Here is a 17,958-nt window from a genome sequence, read left to right on the forward strand (position 1 = left end):
GCCACTTTGATAAGACAAGAAATAAAAGGCACAGATTAGAAAGGAAACATTAAAACTTTACTCACAGACATGATCATGTATATAGAAAGTCCTAAGAAAATCTTCAAAAAAGCTGTTAAATAAGTAAGCTTATCAAGTATAAAAGATAATATACAAAATCAACTCTATTGTTACAGACTAGCAATAAATAATCAGAAACTGAAATCTGAAATATAACAATTTAAAATAGCATTAAAAATATAAAATATTTAGGAATAAATCTGACAAGAGACATATAACCCCAGTACACTGAAAATTACAAAATGTCATAGAGAAAAATTAAAGATGACTTAGTAACTGGAGAGATATACCATGGCTATGGATTATAAAACTCAGTATTATTAAGATGTCAATTCTTTCCAATCTTATCTATAAATTCAACACAATTTCAATTAAAATCTCAGCAGGACTTTTTCAAGATACTGAAAAACTGATTTTAAAAAGTTCAAAAGCCTGACCCTATTTCATATCATATTTAAAAACTAAGCAAGGATTTCCCTCCCGGTCCAGTGGTTAAGACTCCATGCTTCCAATGCAGGGGGCATGGGTTCAATCCCTGGTCAGGGAACTAAGATTCCACATGCTATGCAGCACAGCCAAAAAAAGAAAAGAAAAAAGAAAAAGAAAAACTAAGCCAAAATGCATCACAGACCTAAATCTAAGAGCTAAAACTATAAAACTTCTAGAAGAAAACATAGGAGAAAATAATAATGATTGTATTTGGCAAAGGTTTCTTAAATAGGACTTAAAAAGCACAAAGTATTAAAAAAAAACCCAATAAATTGGAAATCAAAATTTTAAACTTTTCTTCAAAAGACACCCTTATCGTAAGCAACAAAAGAAAAAATTAATTGGACTTAATCAAAATTAAAAACTTTTGTTTTGCAAGGGATACCGCCAAGAAAGTGGAAAGACAACCCAAGAACGAGAAAATGTATGCAAATCGTGTATCTGGTAAAGGAACTGCATCCACAATACATAAGAATACTTACAACTCAACAATAAAAAGAATTAGACCAACTAAAAAATGGCAAAGGAAGTGAACAGGGATCATGATTTTTTTTTTTTTTTTTTTTTTTTTCGGTACGCAGGCCTCTCACTGTCGTGGCCTCTCCTGTTGCGGAGCACAGGATCCAGACGTGCAGGCTCAGTGGCCATGGCTCACGGGCCCAGCCGCTCCGCAGCATGTGGGATCCTCCCGGACTGGGGCTCGAACCCGCGTCCCCCGCATTGGCAGGCAGACTCTCAACCACTGCGCCACCAGGGAAGCCCGAAAGGAAGTGAACAGGCATTTCTCCAAAGAAGATATACAAATAGCCAATAAGCACATGGAAAGATGCTCAACATCATTAGCAATCAAAGGAAATGCAAATCAAAACCACAATGTGATACTACATCACACTTAATATGATGACTATAATTTAAAAAATAATAATAAGTGTTGTGTAGAACGGGGAGAAACTGGAACCTCATAAATTGCTAGTGGGAATGTAAAATGATGCCGCTACTTCGGAAAACAGTTTGGTAAGGTTAAACACATTTATCATATGATCCAGCCATTCTACTCCTAGGTATTTACCTAAGAGAAATAAAAACATGAGTCCATACAAACCCTTATACACAAATGTTTGTAGCAGCTTTATTTGTAATAGGCAATAACTGGAGGCAACCTGAATGTTTACAAACAGGTGAAAATATATCCATACAACACAGTATTATTCAGGAATAAAAAGGAATAAACTAATGATACAAACACTTAAACATGGATGAACATCAAAAATATTTATGCTAAGTAAAAGAAGCTAGACACACATCCCCTCAAAAAATACTATATACTGTATAATTCCTTTATATAAAATTCTAGAAAATGCAAACTAATCCATAGTGACAGAAAGCAGATCAGTGGTCATCTGCGGCCTTTGGGGATGGAGGAATATAGGACAATGGTAGAGGAGGAAACTTTTGGGGGTACTGGATATGTTCATCTTCTTAATTGTGGTGACGGTTTCATGAGTAGATGGTTTCATGTCAAAACTTATCAAACTGTAATTTTAAATACATGCAACTTATTGTACATAAATTATTGTACTTCAGTAAAGCTGAAAATTTTGGGGAAAAAATGTTAATTTCCCCCTAACAACCCACATTCCTCCAGGGTGCCCATACACCCCTGTTTGCCCAGGACAGTCCCAGTTTACATCTGCTGTCCTGGAGTTCCATCTAATTAGTGCCCCCTTTTACTCACAGAAAGTATTCTGGCTTGGATTAAAATTATATGGGCACCCTACTTCCATCATATTGTAAAAATTAAATCAAATTCAAAAGGTGCTATACCAAAAAGAATAATTTCAATTAACTAAAAAATAACTAAATTTTAAAAATACATGTTTTCATAGTGATATTAAAAATAAAAGAACAATGACCCTGATAAGTCAACTCTGTAAGTTGCTGGGGTACCGAATCATTATTCTGAAAACAAACAATAAGAGGGGAAGAATTAAACATTTATCTTGACTTCCCAGATGAACCGTAAACACGGTTAAGTCAACAGCTGATGAAACAAAGTTCTTCTTTAAAGAATCGCAGCTAATAAATGCATAAGCGATGACAGGAATTTGTAAACCCTTATAACTCTAGGCAATGATCATCAATTACTGCTGAAATCATTAGAAGAAACAGTGACATAGAACTTTATAATGGATGGTATAGGCTGGCCTATGCCTGTATGACCTGAACACACAACCAATCTTATAACACACTAAGTGAACAGCAAGACATTATCTGCCTTTTGATGTGATATAAAAGGAAACAGACCACACAACTTACAGAAGAGGTTGCTCCTAAAACTGAACTCGATTCTGGGGACGGCTCTACTTTCCAAGAAATACAGGGGATAGAATAAATGTTAGCTGACACTATAGGATGCAATCAACCAAATTCAGAATATGGAAATTTCTATCAGACAAATGACTCTGTTTCTTCAATGAATAAAAGATTAAAGATATCAACCAATTGCCATGTGTAAAGCCTCTATGGATCCTGATTTGAACAGACGAATTATAAACTGGCATTTATGAGGTAACCAGAGAAACGCTGAACGCTAACTGCATGCTACGTAATATTAAAAAATTGTTTATGTTTTAGGTATTTTAATAGTATCGTGATCATGTTTTTTTTAAAGGCCTTATCTCTTAAGATACATAGAGAAGTGTTTCCAGGTAGAACTATATAATGTCCAGATTGGAGGTCGGGGTAGAGGGTACAGGGGAAACAAAATTAGCCTCGTACTGATGACTGAGGAAGCTGGGTGTGGGTGCAGGAGGTTCTTAGTATACTGTTCTCTCTGCTCTTGCGTATGCTTGAAATTTTCCTAAATAAAAGGTATTAAGAAGTGCTTTAAAGGAAAGGGAAGAGTTAAACTCAAAGAAAACAAAGACAACTCCAGAAGATCACTAAGCAAGAACTGGGTTGTACTCTGCCCTAAAATCATGTGAGACTTGGTTTTTCATTCTTTGGCAATAGGGACATAATCTGGGAAATTTCTCAGAACTCAACATGAGTTTCCAGTTTGAAAGGATTTACCTAACACCAAGCAAAATAAAATAAAACAGACTTACATCAGATAGATCATCATGACATGTGACATCCCTAGGAATAAAAAGATTCTAAAAAACTGACAGAGGGATTAAACAAGTCACAGGTCACACATAAGAGATCAAGAATGAACTTGTTGAACTTCAACTTCTCAACAGCTATAATGAAGACAGAAGAAAATGGAGCACTGCCTTCCAAACCCTGAAGGAAAGATATTCCCAACCTAGAATTCTATCATCTGTATAGGTTATAAATCAAGTATCCGCATACAGGTATTTTCAGAAATGCAAGATCTCAAAATATTTACTTCCTTTTAAGCATTCAGGAAAAAGATCAAGCCAACTGCTGGGTGGTCAAAATCAAACTGGCCCCAGACATCTACAGTACCTACTTAACTCCAGAACAGTGCTCCGCAAAGAGGGCCATGCACTGGAGCTGGCCGCCAAATGTTTCCAGTTCCTGATGAGACAAAGACAGACATCCAGAGTACATGTTTAGAAACTTTTACACCAATTAGAGTACTTTTAGGTCTGTTCAATCTAATAACAAAAAATGCGGGCTTGTATTTTGTATGTCTTCTCTTTTTTTCCATTTTATTTTCTAGTTATTTATTTCTATTATATTTACAGAAGTATCTGATCCCAGTGGACTAGAAATAAAAATAAAAACATAAAACAAGCAAATAAGCAAAAGACTGACCCTTTAACACAGATCATTTAAGAAGTACTGCTCTGGAGGACATGAAGCAATCCTGCAAAGTCCCCAAGTAAAACATACACCCAAATAATTTTATACTTAAGTACCGTGCCATTCAAGAATAAAGGAGTTACACAGACATAAAAAACAAACTTATGGTTACCACAAGGGAAAGGTGGGTGGGGAGAGATAAATTAGGAGTTTGGGATTAGCAGATACACACTACTGTATATAAAACAGAAACAACAAAGTCCTACTGTATAGCACAGGAGACTATATTCAATATCTTATAATAAACTATAATGGAGAAGAATCTGAAAAAGAATATATAACTGAACATATATATATATATATATATATATATATATATATAGCGAGAGAGAGAGAAAACCGAATCACTTTGCTATACACCAGAAACTAACACAACATTGTAAATTAAACAATACTTCAATTTAAAAAATATATATGTAAAAGAAAAAATAAAGAGATCAAATTTCTAATTTTCAAAAAAAAAAGAATAAAGGAATTAAATATTTCTGGACTTGGAAGAACTCAGGTTATATAGTTATATTACCTGGATCCTTCATGAAGAACCTGCTGGGCAGCTGGATGCCAAGGAGAAAGGGCAACCATTACAGATGGGAACATTTCTGAAAGCTCTAGGACAAATTTCTCCAAGAAGATGAAACCAATAGATTATGCTACATTTGAATGTTCTGAAAGGATTCAGACAACAGGCAGAGAGTTTGCAGTTGAATCATTTCTGAAGCACATAAATAATTAAGCAAACAGTCACTATAACAACAAATAAATTCAAAACTGTTATTAACTAGGAGGAAAATAAAAAGCTGTGTAGGAAAGAAGTTATTATGATTTATATATTTTTATATAAATGGAATCATACAATAGCCACACAGATATTTTGATTTAAATTTTTTTGATTAATAAAAGCCTTTTTAAAAAAATTAAAACTGCTAGAGGATGAATTTCAGCCAAATAGGAGATGAGTGAAGAAACTACAGCAAAGGGGCTATCAGTCAGCACTAAATCTATTTGACCACAGACTAAAGACAGAAAAATTACAGTTAGAGTACAAAATGTAAATAATATAAAACCAAATAAAACAGGTATGGGAAGAGGAAGGGAAAGGGAAATCAAAAAGTGTATTGATTTTCTCATATTTTAGAGCCATCGGCCAAAAGATATAATTTAAAACTGAAAAACCAAGTAAAAGAGCTATAAGCAATATTCAAAGGCATAAAGGTTAACCCTAAAAAGAAATAACCAACTAAAATCAGAGAGTAATTGAGCCCGAGTGCCACAACTACTGAAGCCCACGAGTCTAGAGCCTGCGCTCTGCAACAAGAGAAGCCACCCAATGAGAAGCCCGCGAACCGCAAGGAAGAGTAGCCCCCGCTCGCCACAACTACAGAAAAGCCTGCGCGCAGCAACAAAGACCCAAGGCAGCCAAAAATAAAAATAAATAAATAAATTTAAAAAATAATTATTAATAAAAAAAATCAGATAGTAATTATAGAGAAGGAAAGAGAGAGGAAGAAGAAACATATTAAGTAATCATTTCTCATTTTTAGATGGAGGAAGGCAATCTAAAATAAAAAGAATTAAATATGGTTTAAAAAGTTACAAAGGCAACCATTAGAACAAAAATACAGAAGAAACACACATTAAAAAAAGAAAAACAGGGCTTCCCTGGTGGCACAGTGGTTAAGAATCCGCCTGTCAATGCAGAGGACACAGGTTCGAGCCCTGGCCGGGAAGATCCCACATGCCGCGGAGCAGCTAAGCCTGTGCACCACAACTACTGAGCCTGTGCTCTGAAGCCCACAAGCCACAACTACTGACCCCGCACGCCACAATTACTGAAGCCTGTGCGCCTAGAGCCCGTGCTCCGCAACAAGAGAAACCACTGCAACGAGAAGCCCGCGCACTGCAACAAAGAGTAGCTCCCACTCGCCGCAACTAGAGAAAGCCCGTGCACAGCAACGAAGACCCAGCGCAGCCAAAAATAAATAAAAATAAAAAATAAAAAAATTAAAGAAAAACAGGGCTTCCCTGGTGGCGCAGTGGTTGAGAGTCCGCCTGACGATGCAGGGGACACGGGTTCGTGCCCCGGTCCGGGAAGATCCCACATGCCGTGGAGCGGCTGGGCCCGTGAGTCATGGCCGCTGAGCCTGCGCGTCTGGAGCCTGTGGCCTGCAATGGGAGAGGCCCCAACAGTGAGAGGCCCGTGTACCGCAAAAAAAAAAAAAAAGAAAGAAAAGAAAAACAAATACAGACCACAGAGTGAAAGAGCATAAAAAGAAGCAATAAAAACAGGAAGTATAAAAATAATAAAACTAAGACCAAGCATATCTGTCATATACGCTATAAAAACGGGCTAAACCCACCCATTAAAAGAAAGCCTGGGGGCTTCCCTGGTGGCACAGTGGTTAGGAATCCACCTGCCAATGCAGGGGACACAGATTTTTTGAGCCCTGGTCCGGGAAGACCCCACATGCCGCGGAGCAACTAAGCCCGTGAGCCACAACTACTGAGCCTGCACTCTAGAGCCCGCGAGCCACAACTACTGAGTCTGCGTGCCACAACTACTGAAGCCCACACACCTAGAGCCCGTGCTCCACAATGAGAGAAGCCACCGCAATGAGAAGCCCACTCACTTCAACGAGGTAGCAGCAGTAGCCCCTGCTCGCCGCAATTAGAGAAAAGCCCACGCGCAGCAACAAAAACCCAACGCAGCCAAAAATAAAACAAATAAATTAATTAATTAAAAAAAAAAGAAAGCCTGTCAGATTGGATCACAAAGCAAAATCCAATCACCTCTAAGATGCAAACATTTTCACATTTTAGCATCTAGGATATTGAGACATGATTTATAACTGCCATCAGCCAGACTGTAGGTGGAGTGTCACTGCTATTATCCTATGACTCAGTGCCAAAACACAAAGTTATTGTACATGCACTCAGGGACCAAAACAGAGAAATGGAGCAGAAGCACACTTTTGATATTAGAGAAGTAAATAGTTGTCATTGAATGAATGATGAAAACAATCAAGGGCTTTATAGGAAAAAGGAGAAAGGAAGCTCCCCAAATAGATAACGCTGTGCCAGCTTCTGCTACTCAAATATGGTCAGAAGGACTGCCTATCACACACCGAGTGAAGCCAACTGAAGGCAGCAGAAGCTGCAAAATCACCAGGAAGAGATGAAAGTTCAAAGCGAGGGGCTAGTGTGGCAATTCACTCACTACATGGGACTATCTTAAGGCACTAAGTTTAATTATTTTTAAATGAAGGAAAAAAAGAACAATGTTAAATGAACCTCCACTGATGTATTTTGTGCCTGGTCAAAACTGTCCTTCAGAAAGCTTCCATTGCTAGTTTATTAACCTTCTCTTGACACAAGATCAACTGAGATCTTGTGCATATTTCTATTCAAAATTATATCATTATCATTCAACTGTATGGCTTTAAACGTAACATTCAGACACAAGGGGTTTTTCTTAAGTTTGGTAGGAAGAACTTGAGACTCTCAGGAACTAAGGATTACTCAGTGTTCCTTCCTCATTTGTACTTACTACACATACCCAGGGGGGAGAAGAAATTCATTCTGCTGCATGGCTCAGCATGACTCACAAATTGCAGGCTAGCATTTTGAAATGTCATTTTTATTGATCTCCATTTGATGTTCCATTTGACTTTCCGGGAGAAGACAAATTATGTTTATGGCATTTCCCTAATAGCAGACCTTGAAAATCTGAGTTTAAATGAGCTCTGAAAAAAACATAACCGAATGAAATATCAACTAAACAAAACTATCGGGATGCACATAAATTAATGCTGATTTTAGCATTAAAATATATCCTCCCTAAGACTTCAGCAGTCGCGATAAAGATGTCAACATACTACATAATAGAATAGCACATTTCAGGGCATGACAGGCAGCTAAAAACTATAAGGAAAGTCAAGTCTCAGACACAAAATGTAAATCTGTCAACTGAACACATATGAAATATAAAGCATGGTTGAAATTAGAAAAATGAATATCAAATCCTATTCTGTAGAACCTAGAAGTCTGTGCAGCACTGCCAGTTCCATAATAAAAATCAAGTAAGAAAGGTCAATTTATCTCAATAGCTACCATTATTCCTTTCTAATAATTTCAAAACTAAATCAGTCAATGAAAAGCTATTGCTACGTCACAGTAACAGATAAAAAGTTTGCTTTATAGAATAGGTATAATGTTTTAATGCATTTTAACACTTTCAAATATAGTATTTAATAAGATAACATAAATGAGTTGTATAAAGTTAAATTAGAAAATAATTATAATCTCAAGTAACAGTACGTCATCCTTACATCCATTTACACACAAGAATAATCTGCCAGTCTCAAGCTGAAGACACACTAAGAGAGTAATTAATAACATAGAAGAGGTAATTTAGTAAGCCTTTGGTTTTAAAAAGGCAAAATTTTTAATTTTGAGAAATGACTGATTTCAAACTTTTCACTCTTGTCGAAAGCATGTAAGAAAGCATAAGAGCATCAATTATAAAGTGATCCAGTGTAATCAGTGATATTACATTTCAAAAGCAAAAACTTTCACCCACCCTCCAAAACCTGCTCGAATACTATATCCTTAAACTGAATTGATCCGCTAAGGCACAAGTTAGCTGTAAAGCTGCTGACCTTCCAGAGCACTCAATCTTTTCTATGAATACTGTCAACACAAAACGTTCTTCTTTTGCACTGTATTATGTTTAAATATATCTCAACTCCATTACTAGCATTTTAAGTTCTTTTTGAACCCTCAACAAAGAATGAATAAATGACTGGACGGATGGAATGGATGGAGGCTTGGACAACAAAATCTGAGGTTTTGGGTCACAGATGATTTAGGATGTTGAAAATGACTTTATTAAGACATGCTCTCAAGAATCAGCACTAAATAACAGATGAAATTATGGCCCCCAAGAAATAACCTTTTGAAAATTGTTTAATATTCCATAGTCTAGCCAGTGTTTTTAAATTCTAACTAACATGAAATGTGAATTTCAAAAATTCTTCAGTATCAAAAACCATACTCTGGTAGTACAAAGACTTGCACAGTGGTTTAGCTCCAGATTAAAATCTTATTACACAAGGAAAGAAGATCATCTAAACTTTCTTATAGAGTGTAACTACATCACCAATATCCTTATGTAATAATATGAAGTACATGCTTATCAGCTAAAAGTGATACGGCAGAGTACAAAACTATGTCCACATTATGACCACAATCTTGTACAACAAACCTTTGCATAGGAAAAAAGGCCAGAAGGAAGACTACAAAATGACCAAGGTGATGGGTTCAAAGGGAGAAACCAATAGTGATATTTTTCTACTTTCTGCATCTTCGATATTCTATCTCATTATAATAATCTCATAATAATATATCTCTATATAACTCTTTGTTTTATATCCTTATATCCCCTTAAATTAAATCACTATACATCATATATTAATTACTATTTGCTCATATGCTTAAAAATACTGTTTTAGAATCTGGGAGACATAAATTTGAGTCACTGCTCATTCATTCTAATAGTATGAAGTTGATGAAGTTACTTAACTTCTCCAAGTCCTCAATTTTCTCATCTAAGTAAACCACCTTGGCAGGATTTAAACAATATATCACGGAAAACACCTCGCATAGTGCCTAGCTCAGTGGTGCTCAGTTTACATTAATTCCTTTTTCAACATTTTTTGTTGTTGATTTAATTCCCATAAATTAAGTAGACTTAATCACTGATTAAGTACCGCAGTTAAGGGGCAATCAAGTTATCTCAAGAAAAGCCTCCCCTATCAAAGGACTTTAAAAGCTACTAAGAAGCTCAAAAAGACATTTTTAACAGATCCCAGTATTCCTTTACACTTAGCCTAGATATGACCTCAGAATCCTTCTAAACACAGCAGCCCAGGTAACCAGCAGGAGTTATCATGAGAGTGAAAACCTATTTGTCATCAGCAACCCAGACAGAGGCTTCTTAAGAAGTCTCTCCCAGCACACAAAACACAACGCCTATAACAAAGGAGAGGGATGAATTCTTTTCACAAGTTTGCCAAAAAATTAAATCTATGACTCAATTCCAGTTTACCCAATAAAACATTTTAAAAATGCAGATTTTTAGGGACTTCCCTGGCAATCCAGTGGTTAAGACTTCGCCTTCCAATGCAGGGGGTGCAGGTTCAATCCCTGGTCAGGGAGCTAAGATCCCACATGCCTCACAGACAAAAAACCAAAACATAAAACGGAAGCAATATTGTAACAAATTCAATAAAGACTTTAAAAATGGTCCATATATGGGCTTCCCTGGTGGCGCAGTGGTTGAGAGTCCACCTGCCGATGCAGGGGACACGGGTTCGTGCCCCAGTCCAGGAGGAGCCCACATGCCGAGGAGCAGCTGGGCCCGTGAGCCATGGCCGCTGAGCCTGCGCGTCCGGAGCCTGTGCTCCGCAACGGGAGAGGCCACAACAGTGAGAGGCCCGCGTACCGCAAAAAAAAAAGAAAAAAAAAAATTGAAAGCTGGACTTCATCAAAGTTAAAAACTCTTGTGTATCAAAGGACATCATTGAGAAAGTGAAAAGACAATCTACAGAATGAGAGAAAATATTTTCAAATCATCTGATAAGAGTGTAATATCTAGAACGTATAAAGAACTCCTGCAGCTCAACTACAAAATGACAAATGACCTTATTAAAAACGGACAAAGGACTTGAATAGACATTTCTCCAAGAAGATATACAAATGGCCAAAATGCATATGAAAAGATGGTCAACATCATTAATAATGAGGGAAATGAAAATCGAAACTACAGACATACCACTTCACAACTGCTAGGATGGCTATAATCAAAAAAAACAGAAGATAATATGCGTTGGCAAGGACATAGAAAAATTGGAACCCTCATACACTGCTGATGGGGATGTTAAATGGTGCAGCCACTGAAGAAAACAGGTTGGCAGTTCCTCAAAAAACGAAGCATAGTATTATCATATTATCCAGTAATTCCACTCCTAGGTATATATGCAAAAGAAATGAAAACAGGGGCTCAAACAGATATCTATACACCAACATGTGTTGAGTATTATTCACAATAGCCAAAAGGTGGAAACATCTGAGTGTCCACTGATAGATGAATGGATAAACAAGATGTGGTACAGGGACTTCCCTGGTGGCACAGTAGTTAAGAAACTGCCTGCCAATGCAGGGAACAGAGGTTCGAGCCGTGGTCTGGGAAGATACCACATGCCCCAGAGCAACTAAGCCCGTGTGTCACAACTACTGAGCCTGCGCTCTAGAGCCCGCAAGCCAAAACTACTGAGCCCCCATGCCTAGAGCCTGTGCACCGCAACTAGAGAAAGCCTGCACGCAGCAACGAAGACCCAATGCAGCCAAAAAATAAATGAATAAATAAATAAATTTATAAAAATAAAAAGATGTGGTATATGGATACAAAGGAATATCATTCAGCCATAAAAAGGATGAAGTTCTGATACATGCTACAACATGGGATGAGCCTTGAAAACACAACGCTAAGTGAAATAAGCCAGACACAAAAGGACAAATATTGATGATTCCGCTTATCTGAGGTACCCAGAATGGTCAAATCATAGAGACAAAAAGTAGATTAGAGGTTACCAGGGATGGGAGGAAGGTGGAATGGGGAGTTATTGCTTACTGGTGGCAGAAGTTGTTTGGGGTGATGAAAAAGTTTGGAAACTGATAGTGGTGATAGTTGCACAACACTGTTAATGTAATTAATGTCACTGAATTGGCAAATGTTATCTTATATATATATTTTACCATGATAAAAAGAAATTAATTACTGAAAGTAAAATTAAAGGCACTGAGGGAAAAAAAACAACAATAGGATAATAAATGAAAATGACACAGCATCAGTACCTTTCCACACACTGCGAACGGGATAAAGGAGGCTGACATCTTCGGTTATGAGCTTCTCGGGCAGCAAGTCTGGCTCCTGACAACTGAAACAGAGCACAAAATAAACTTAATAAACCATCAAACTTGCTACTATCCTAGAAAAACTGGTATCGCATTCTGCCATCAAGAGGCCAGAAATTCGAGCAACTAATAAGCTCTAAACAAGCATTCATTCCACGGGAAAACAAAACACATTAACCTGGGAAAATTCTAGAGCAGTTTGAAACAATAACCAACATATTAAAGCACTGAGGGATTAATTCACACATAGTGATCTTAACGAGTCTACAGAAGAGTGGCATACAGACTGTTTTCCAACAAACCTAACAAAGCTGAAAGCTTTCTAGTCAAAACTTTCAGGGCTTCCCTGGTGGCGCAGCGGTTGAGAGTCCGCCTGCCAATGCAGGGGACACGGGTTCGTGCCCCGGTCCGCGAGGATCCCACATGCCACAGAGCAGCTGGGCCCGTGAGCCATGGCCACTGAACTTGCACGTCCGGAGCCTGTGCTCTGCCACGGGAGAGGCCACAACAGTGAGAGGCCCACGTACCACAAAAAAAAAAAAAAAAAAAAAAAAAAAAAAAACTTTCAGAATCTCTAACTGGAGCTGAGTCCAAGAGAATTCCAAGCTCATAACTATCTCTAAGTGCCTTCATCAGTCATCCAGTAGCGGAATAAGGGATGGTCAATGCAAATGCTTCCCAAAAAGTGTTTTTCTAAAGCACTTCCTGGAATGATAATAACCTGCACTCTTTAGGGAGAAATCTATATTGGCAAAACCAATACTAACACCTCAGAAAGCTTTAAAGGGAACTCAGACTTTGAGACAGTAGTTTAAGACATCAGTAATCAGAGTAAGTTCAGAGTAAATATAAACTCTAGTCTCTCAAACCAAAAAACATGGTATCTTCATCTCAAGAGATTTATCTCATACATTCTCAATGAAATGTCACAGACATCAACAATTAAAAAAAAAAAATATATATATATATCCAAAAAGTTGATATACCTTTTCATCTTCCCATTGAAAAAAATTACAATCTTTTCTATCTCTACAAGCTGAGCAGGCATAAAACCTCCGTGTTTCTTCTTTCCCTTGGTTCACCTTTACAAACAGAAGAGTGGGTCCTAGTTCCAGAATAGGAAAAAATAAGTCAAACAGTCATCTACCTCAAGTTCCTAGTTTTCATCGCCTTTAAATAAAATTTGTTTCAGTTTTACGCACAATTTGTCACAATTAAATGCACTACTCTGTTTAATAATTTTTTTCCTCCAAAGTCACAACATTCAGGCAAAGACTACTTAAGAAATAAATTTTGAAAGCTGGTCTCTCCAGAAGGAAAATGCTTTTGTCAGTACAGTTGCAGTCCACATGGTGAACGGCCTGGGTCCTGACACAACAAAGACGGAGTCCAAACAACCGAGCACTCTGCCACCTCCGCTCACTTATCCTTTCAGTGAAAATCTGAGCTTTTAGAGTTGGACGCACTCTCTCTCCGCAAGAAAAACTGGGTCTAGTTAAGCAAGATTTCATTCTATCGTGCTCCCTAACGGTTTTTTAATTTTAATGGAAAAGACAGTAAAACAACAAATGAAATCTTCAAGTACTTGGCAACGGGAATTACTCAATAACACATATCCTTTTTGCCTAGCCTCTGCCTCGTCCCTTCAAAAAACATGTAACAGCCGTAAAGCCAAAACCACAACAGTGGGGACTTTCTATGACGGTTTCTTAAGTAAGTGGAAAACCACAACTTCCCGAAGAAGGAGCGTTTTCTAGATATCACACTCGGTGGGAGAGAGGGGGGGAGGATCTGAATCCGAGAGTCCTAAAAGCCCACGGCACGTTCAGGCTCACCCACGCCCCTTGGCTCCCGACAGCCAGGCTCAGCCCAGACGCGGACCCACCGTGAGGGCACAGCGGGGCTGGCGGGGCGGGATCGGAGGAAACCACCACCTCGACTCCCGAGTTCCCCTGGCGACCCGAGCTCCCCTCTGCCTCTACGGTTCCAAGCCGCTCCCTGAGGGACGCCATCTTCCCGCCGCCGTCCCGAAAGCCTCAGTCCGAACCAAAGAGGCTGAGAAAGAGCGCCGCCATGACCCGCCGTGACTCAGAGCGCCCCCGCTCGCTTAGGAGGAGCTTCGGCCACTGGGGCAGAGGTCACGCCCCGAAACCCAACTTCTGCTGGAACGTCTGAGAAAGAAGCCGTAAGAGTTCCATGTTGTCATCTCAGTGATTTCTCATGTATCTGAGGGGTTCAGCTCTCTAATCTTACCTGAGCTAAGTCATGTGTCTAGTGACCGGCTGATCTAGGTTCACCTTGGCAAGAGTAACTCAGCTCTGCTCCATGTGTCTCTCATCCTCCTGCTGTAACCAGCCGGCCAGCCTGGGCACATTTCTTTCATGGGAATGACAGAAGCACAACAGAACTAGGAGAAACAGACAAGGTTCTTAAGGCCTAGGCTCGGAGCTGCCACTGTCACTTCTACCTCATTCTTTTGGCTCAAGCAAGTCATGTGGTCAAACATTGCAGAGTTACATGGCAAAGGGCATAGGTCAGAAAGGGGTGAAGAATTGGAGCCAATGACACAGTCTATCACAAAAGCACTCTTCACTGGGACAACCAAGTGTCTGGTGGTACCGTTTCCCACCACTTTAGGAGCACCTGACTCAGCAAGAAGACAATAAGGAGAAAGCAAAACTAGGAGGTAGGAATGTACGACGATACCATGTGAGCACCTAGATCCAACCATGCCTCAAGTTTCCAGTTACATGAGTCACAAACTGCTCTGTCTGCTTAAGACAGTTTGAGATGAGGTTGGCTCTATCACAACCAAGAATGTCCGCTAATGCTCTGTGGTCACAGCACAATATTGGATGGATATACCTGTTCATTAATATGCCTGGATTCCCTTTTCCAGTCAAGACCAGCTAACCCTGCTCTCCATTCTCCCTGCTACGATCCCTGTCAGTCTGCCTGCTATGCTCCCCTCCATCCAATCTGTCCCTTCTGGCCCTTGTGGTGGAACCCAGTCTCCTCAGCTGCCTTTTGCCTTGCTGCCCAAAAATCAGCACACAGACCTACTTCTCTTTAAGGGGAAAACTGTCAGGGGTGACAAGAAAGGAATCCTACAAAAGACTTTACCATGTCAGTCTCTGCTTTCTTGTTCTGGATCCTGACTCCCCTGCTGAAAGGGTCACTTCTATGGACTGAATTGTGTCCCCCTCAAAGTTCATATGTTGAAGCCCTGCCCCACAATGTGATGGTATTACAGGTGGGATCTTTGGAAGATAATTAGGTTTAAATGAAGGCATGAAGGTAGGCCCCCAAAATGGGATTAGTGCCCTCATAAGAAGAGACACCAGAATGTGCATGCTCTCCCTCTCCCTCTCTCTCTCTCTCTCTCTCTCTCTCTCTCTCTGTCTCTGCCATGTGAGGGAGGACACAGTAAGAAGGGGGCCATCCACAAGCAAGGAACAGTATCCTCACCAGGAACTGAATCTTCTGGCACCTTGATCTTGGAATTCTCAGCCTCCAGCACTGTGAGAAATAAATGTCTGATATTTAATGCACCCAGTCTACAGAATCCTGTCGTAGCAGCCTGCACTGACTAAGACACTCATTATGCCCCTTGACTTCTGATCTCTGCTTTAAATTCTGAGAGCAGACCTCACCCCACCTCTGAAAAGCCTTAACTGTAACAACTTGGTTGGGGAAGGACTTGGACACAGAGGGGCTTTGTGTAGCCTTCCACACATCTTTGAAAAACAGCAACAACCCTGCTGAACCAAACACCCCGAAAGTAAGGACACCTTTCAATAAGCTACTGAGATTCACTGGTCATTTCTGATGTGCCGGGCTTGGCATGCATCTCAGGACACGACAGACAGCAGCCCTTATGGAGGAGGCCTTTAAGAAGCCAATGCAGACCAGAGGACATGGACCCCGGCAGGCATACCATCAGTGCACTGAAGGGACTGGCCCTCCACGTTTCTTCCTGCCTGCATATGTCCCTCTAGTGAGAGAGCCAGGAGCAAGGTGCAAAAAAGAGCATGCATTTATGTGCGTGAAAGTGACTGTTCCTTGTCTACACATACAAATGAAACCTGGAGATAAATAAATCTTCTGAAAGTTAAAATCCTATGGGTAGTGGGCTGAATAGTGTCCCCCAAAGGATCCATGTCCAGTCAGAACCTTGAATGTGACCTTATTTGGAAATAGGGTCTTTGCAGATGTAATTAGTTAATGATCAAGAGGAGGTCATACTGGATTAGGGTGAGCCCTAAATCCAATGAGAATGTCCTTATAAGAAGGGGAGAGGGCATAGAGAAGAAGGCCACGTGAGGACAGAGGTGGACAGAGATTGGGGTTATGCTGGCACAAGCCAAGAAACGCCTGGGGCCACTAGAATCTAGGAAGAGGCAAGAAAGTCTCCTCCTCCCCTAGAGACTTTGGAGGGAACATGGCCCTGCTGACCCCTTGATTTCGGACATCCAGCCTCCAGAGCTGTAGGAGAAGACATTTCTGTTGTTTGAAGTCACCTGGCTTGTGGCACTGTGTCACAGCAGCCCTAGGAAACTAACGCACCTTGTCTGAGGCTTGGTCTTGAGACCTTCTTGCTCAGAGCCCCACTATTTACTTTCCAGGTGACCCTGGAGAAGTCACTATCTAAGCTTCAGTTTTCTCATCTGTAAAAATAGCACTGTTGGGCTTCCCTGGTGGCGCAGTGGTTAAGAATCTGCCTGCCAGTGCAGGGGACACAGGTTTGAGCCCTGGTCCGGGAAGATCCCACATGCCGCAGAGTAACAAAGCCCGTGTGCCACAACTACTGAAGCCGGCATGCCTAAAGCCCGTGCGCCGCAATAAGAAGCCCGCGCACCACAATGAAGAGTAGCCCCCATTCGCCACAACTAGAGAAAGCTGGTGTGCAGCAACGAAGACCCAATGCAGCCAAAAATGAATTTTAAAAAAAAATAGTACTATCTACCGTCAAGGAGAGGGAGTGTTTGAGTACATGAGAAAATGAACACAAGAGCTCTTTGTCAACAGCCAAGTGATATGTACATATTATTACGTTCCTCTTTTACAGCTATGTTCCAACCTATAAAGGTGCTACTCTATGGAAGAGAATTCCATTTATTCTGGATTACTCAACATGGTAGAACCTGGGTGAAATTATGAGGAGGCAGATTTTGGCTGAAAAAGAACATACTGTGGGGTTCCTAGAAGCAGAGCCCAGGTTGGAGATTCTTGTGCAATTGATTTTTTGAAGGAGAAACCTGTAAGGAAGTGAGAGAAGCAGGAGAAGGCAGGGGTAGAAGTGAGGCAGAGTCCAGCCTCAGCCTGATGCACAGGGAGCTATGGTGCATGACGGCACCGTGGAGTTTCCTGCTTTGGTGGGCGATGGGGGCTATTGTACCCTGCCATCTGTCAGTCCCAAGCCCAGACTAAGTAGGAGTCCTTCTTAAGGGAACCAACTCAGCTGGGAGGTTTATCTCCTTATTCTTTCCCCCTACTCCTCCCTGCTGGTGGAATGCAGATACAGTGATGGAAGCTCCAGCAGTCATTTTTGGACCCTGAGGTCCAAATAGGAGGAACTGGACTATCAAACTCAACTCCTTTTATGTG

The 17,958-nt window shown here is 40.2% G+C and overlaps 1 protein-coding gene across 3 annotated transcripts in view; it reads right to left on the bottom strand.

Moving 5' to 3' along the window:
* ZCCHC4 (zinc finger CCHC-type containing 4) overlaps positions 1–14,378 on the bottom strand; it is a 47,923-nt gene extending 33,545 nt beyond the window's left edge. Inside the window, exons 1-3 of one of the 3 annotated variants that reach the window (XM_029235936.1) lie at positions 14,237–14,378; positions 13,338–13,456; positions 12,292–12,374 (exon numbers count right to left, since the gene is read on the bottom strand). In XM_029235936.1, the coding sequence (XP_029091769.1) occupies positions 12,292–12,374; positions 13,338–13,456; positions 14,237–14,363 (329 nt within the window). In that variant the 5' untranslated portion in view covers positions 14,364–14,378. The remainder of the gene's footprint in view (positions 1–12,291; positions 12,375–13,337; positions 13,457–14,236) is intronic. The other 2 variants (XM_029235937.1, XM_029235938.1) reach the window with 2 other exon arrangements.
* Between the last annotated feature and the right edge of the window lie 3,580 nt (positions 14,379–17,958).

The sequence above is a fragment of the Monodon monoceros genome, unplaced genomic scaffold (assembly GCF_005190385.1).
Source record: "Monodon monoceros isolate NGI ecotype Baffin Bay Population unplaced genomic scaffold, NGI_Narwhal_1 Super_Scaffold_20, whole genome shotgun sequence".
NCBI lineage: Eukaryota > Metazoa > Chordata > Mammalia > Artiodactyla > Monodontidae > Monodon > Monodon monoceros.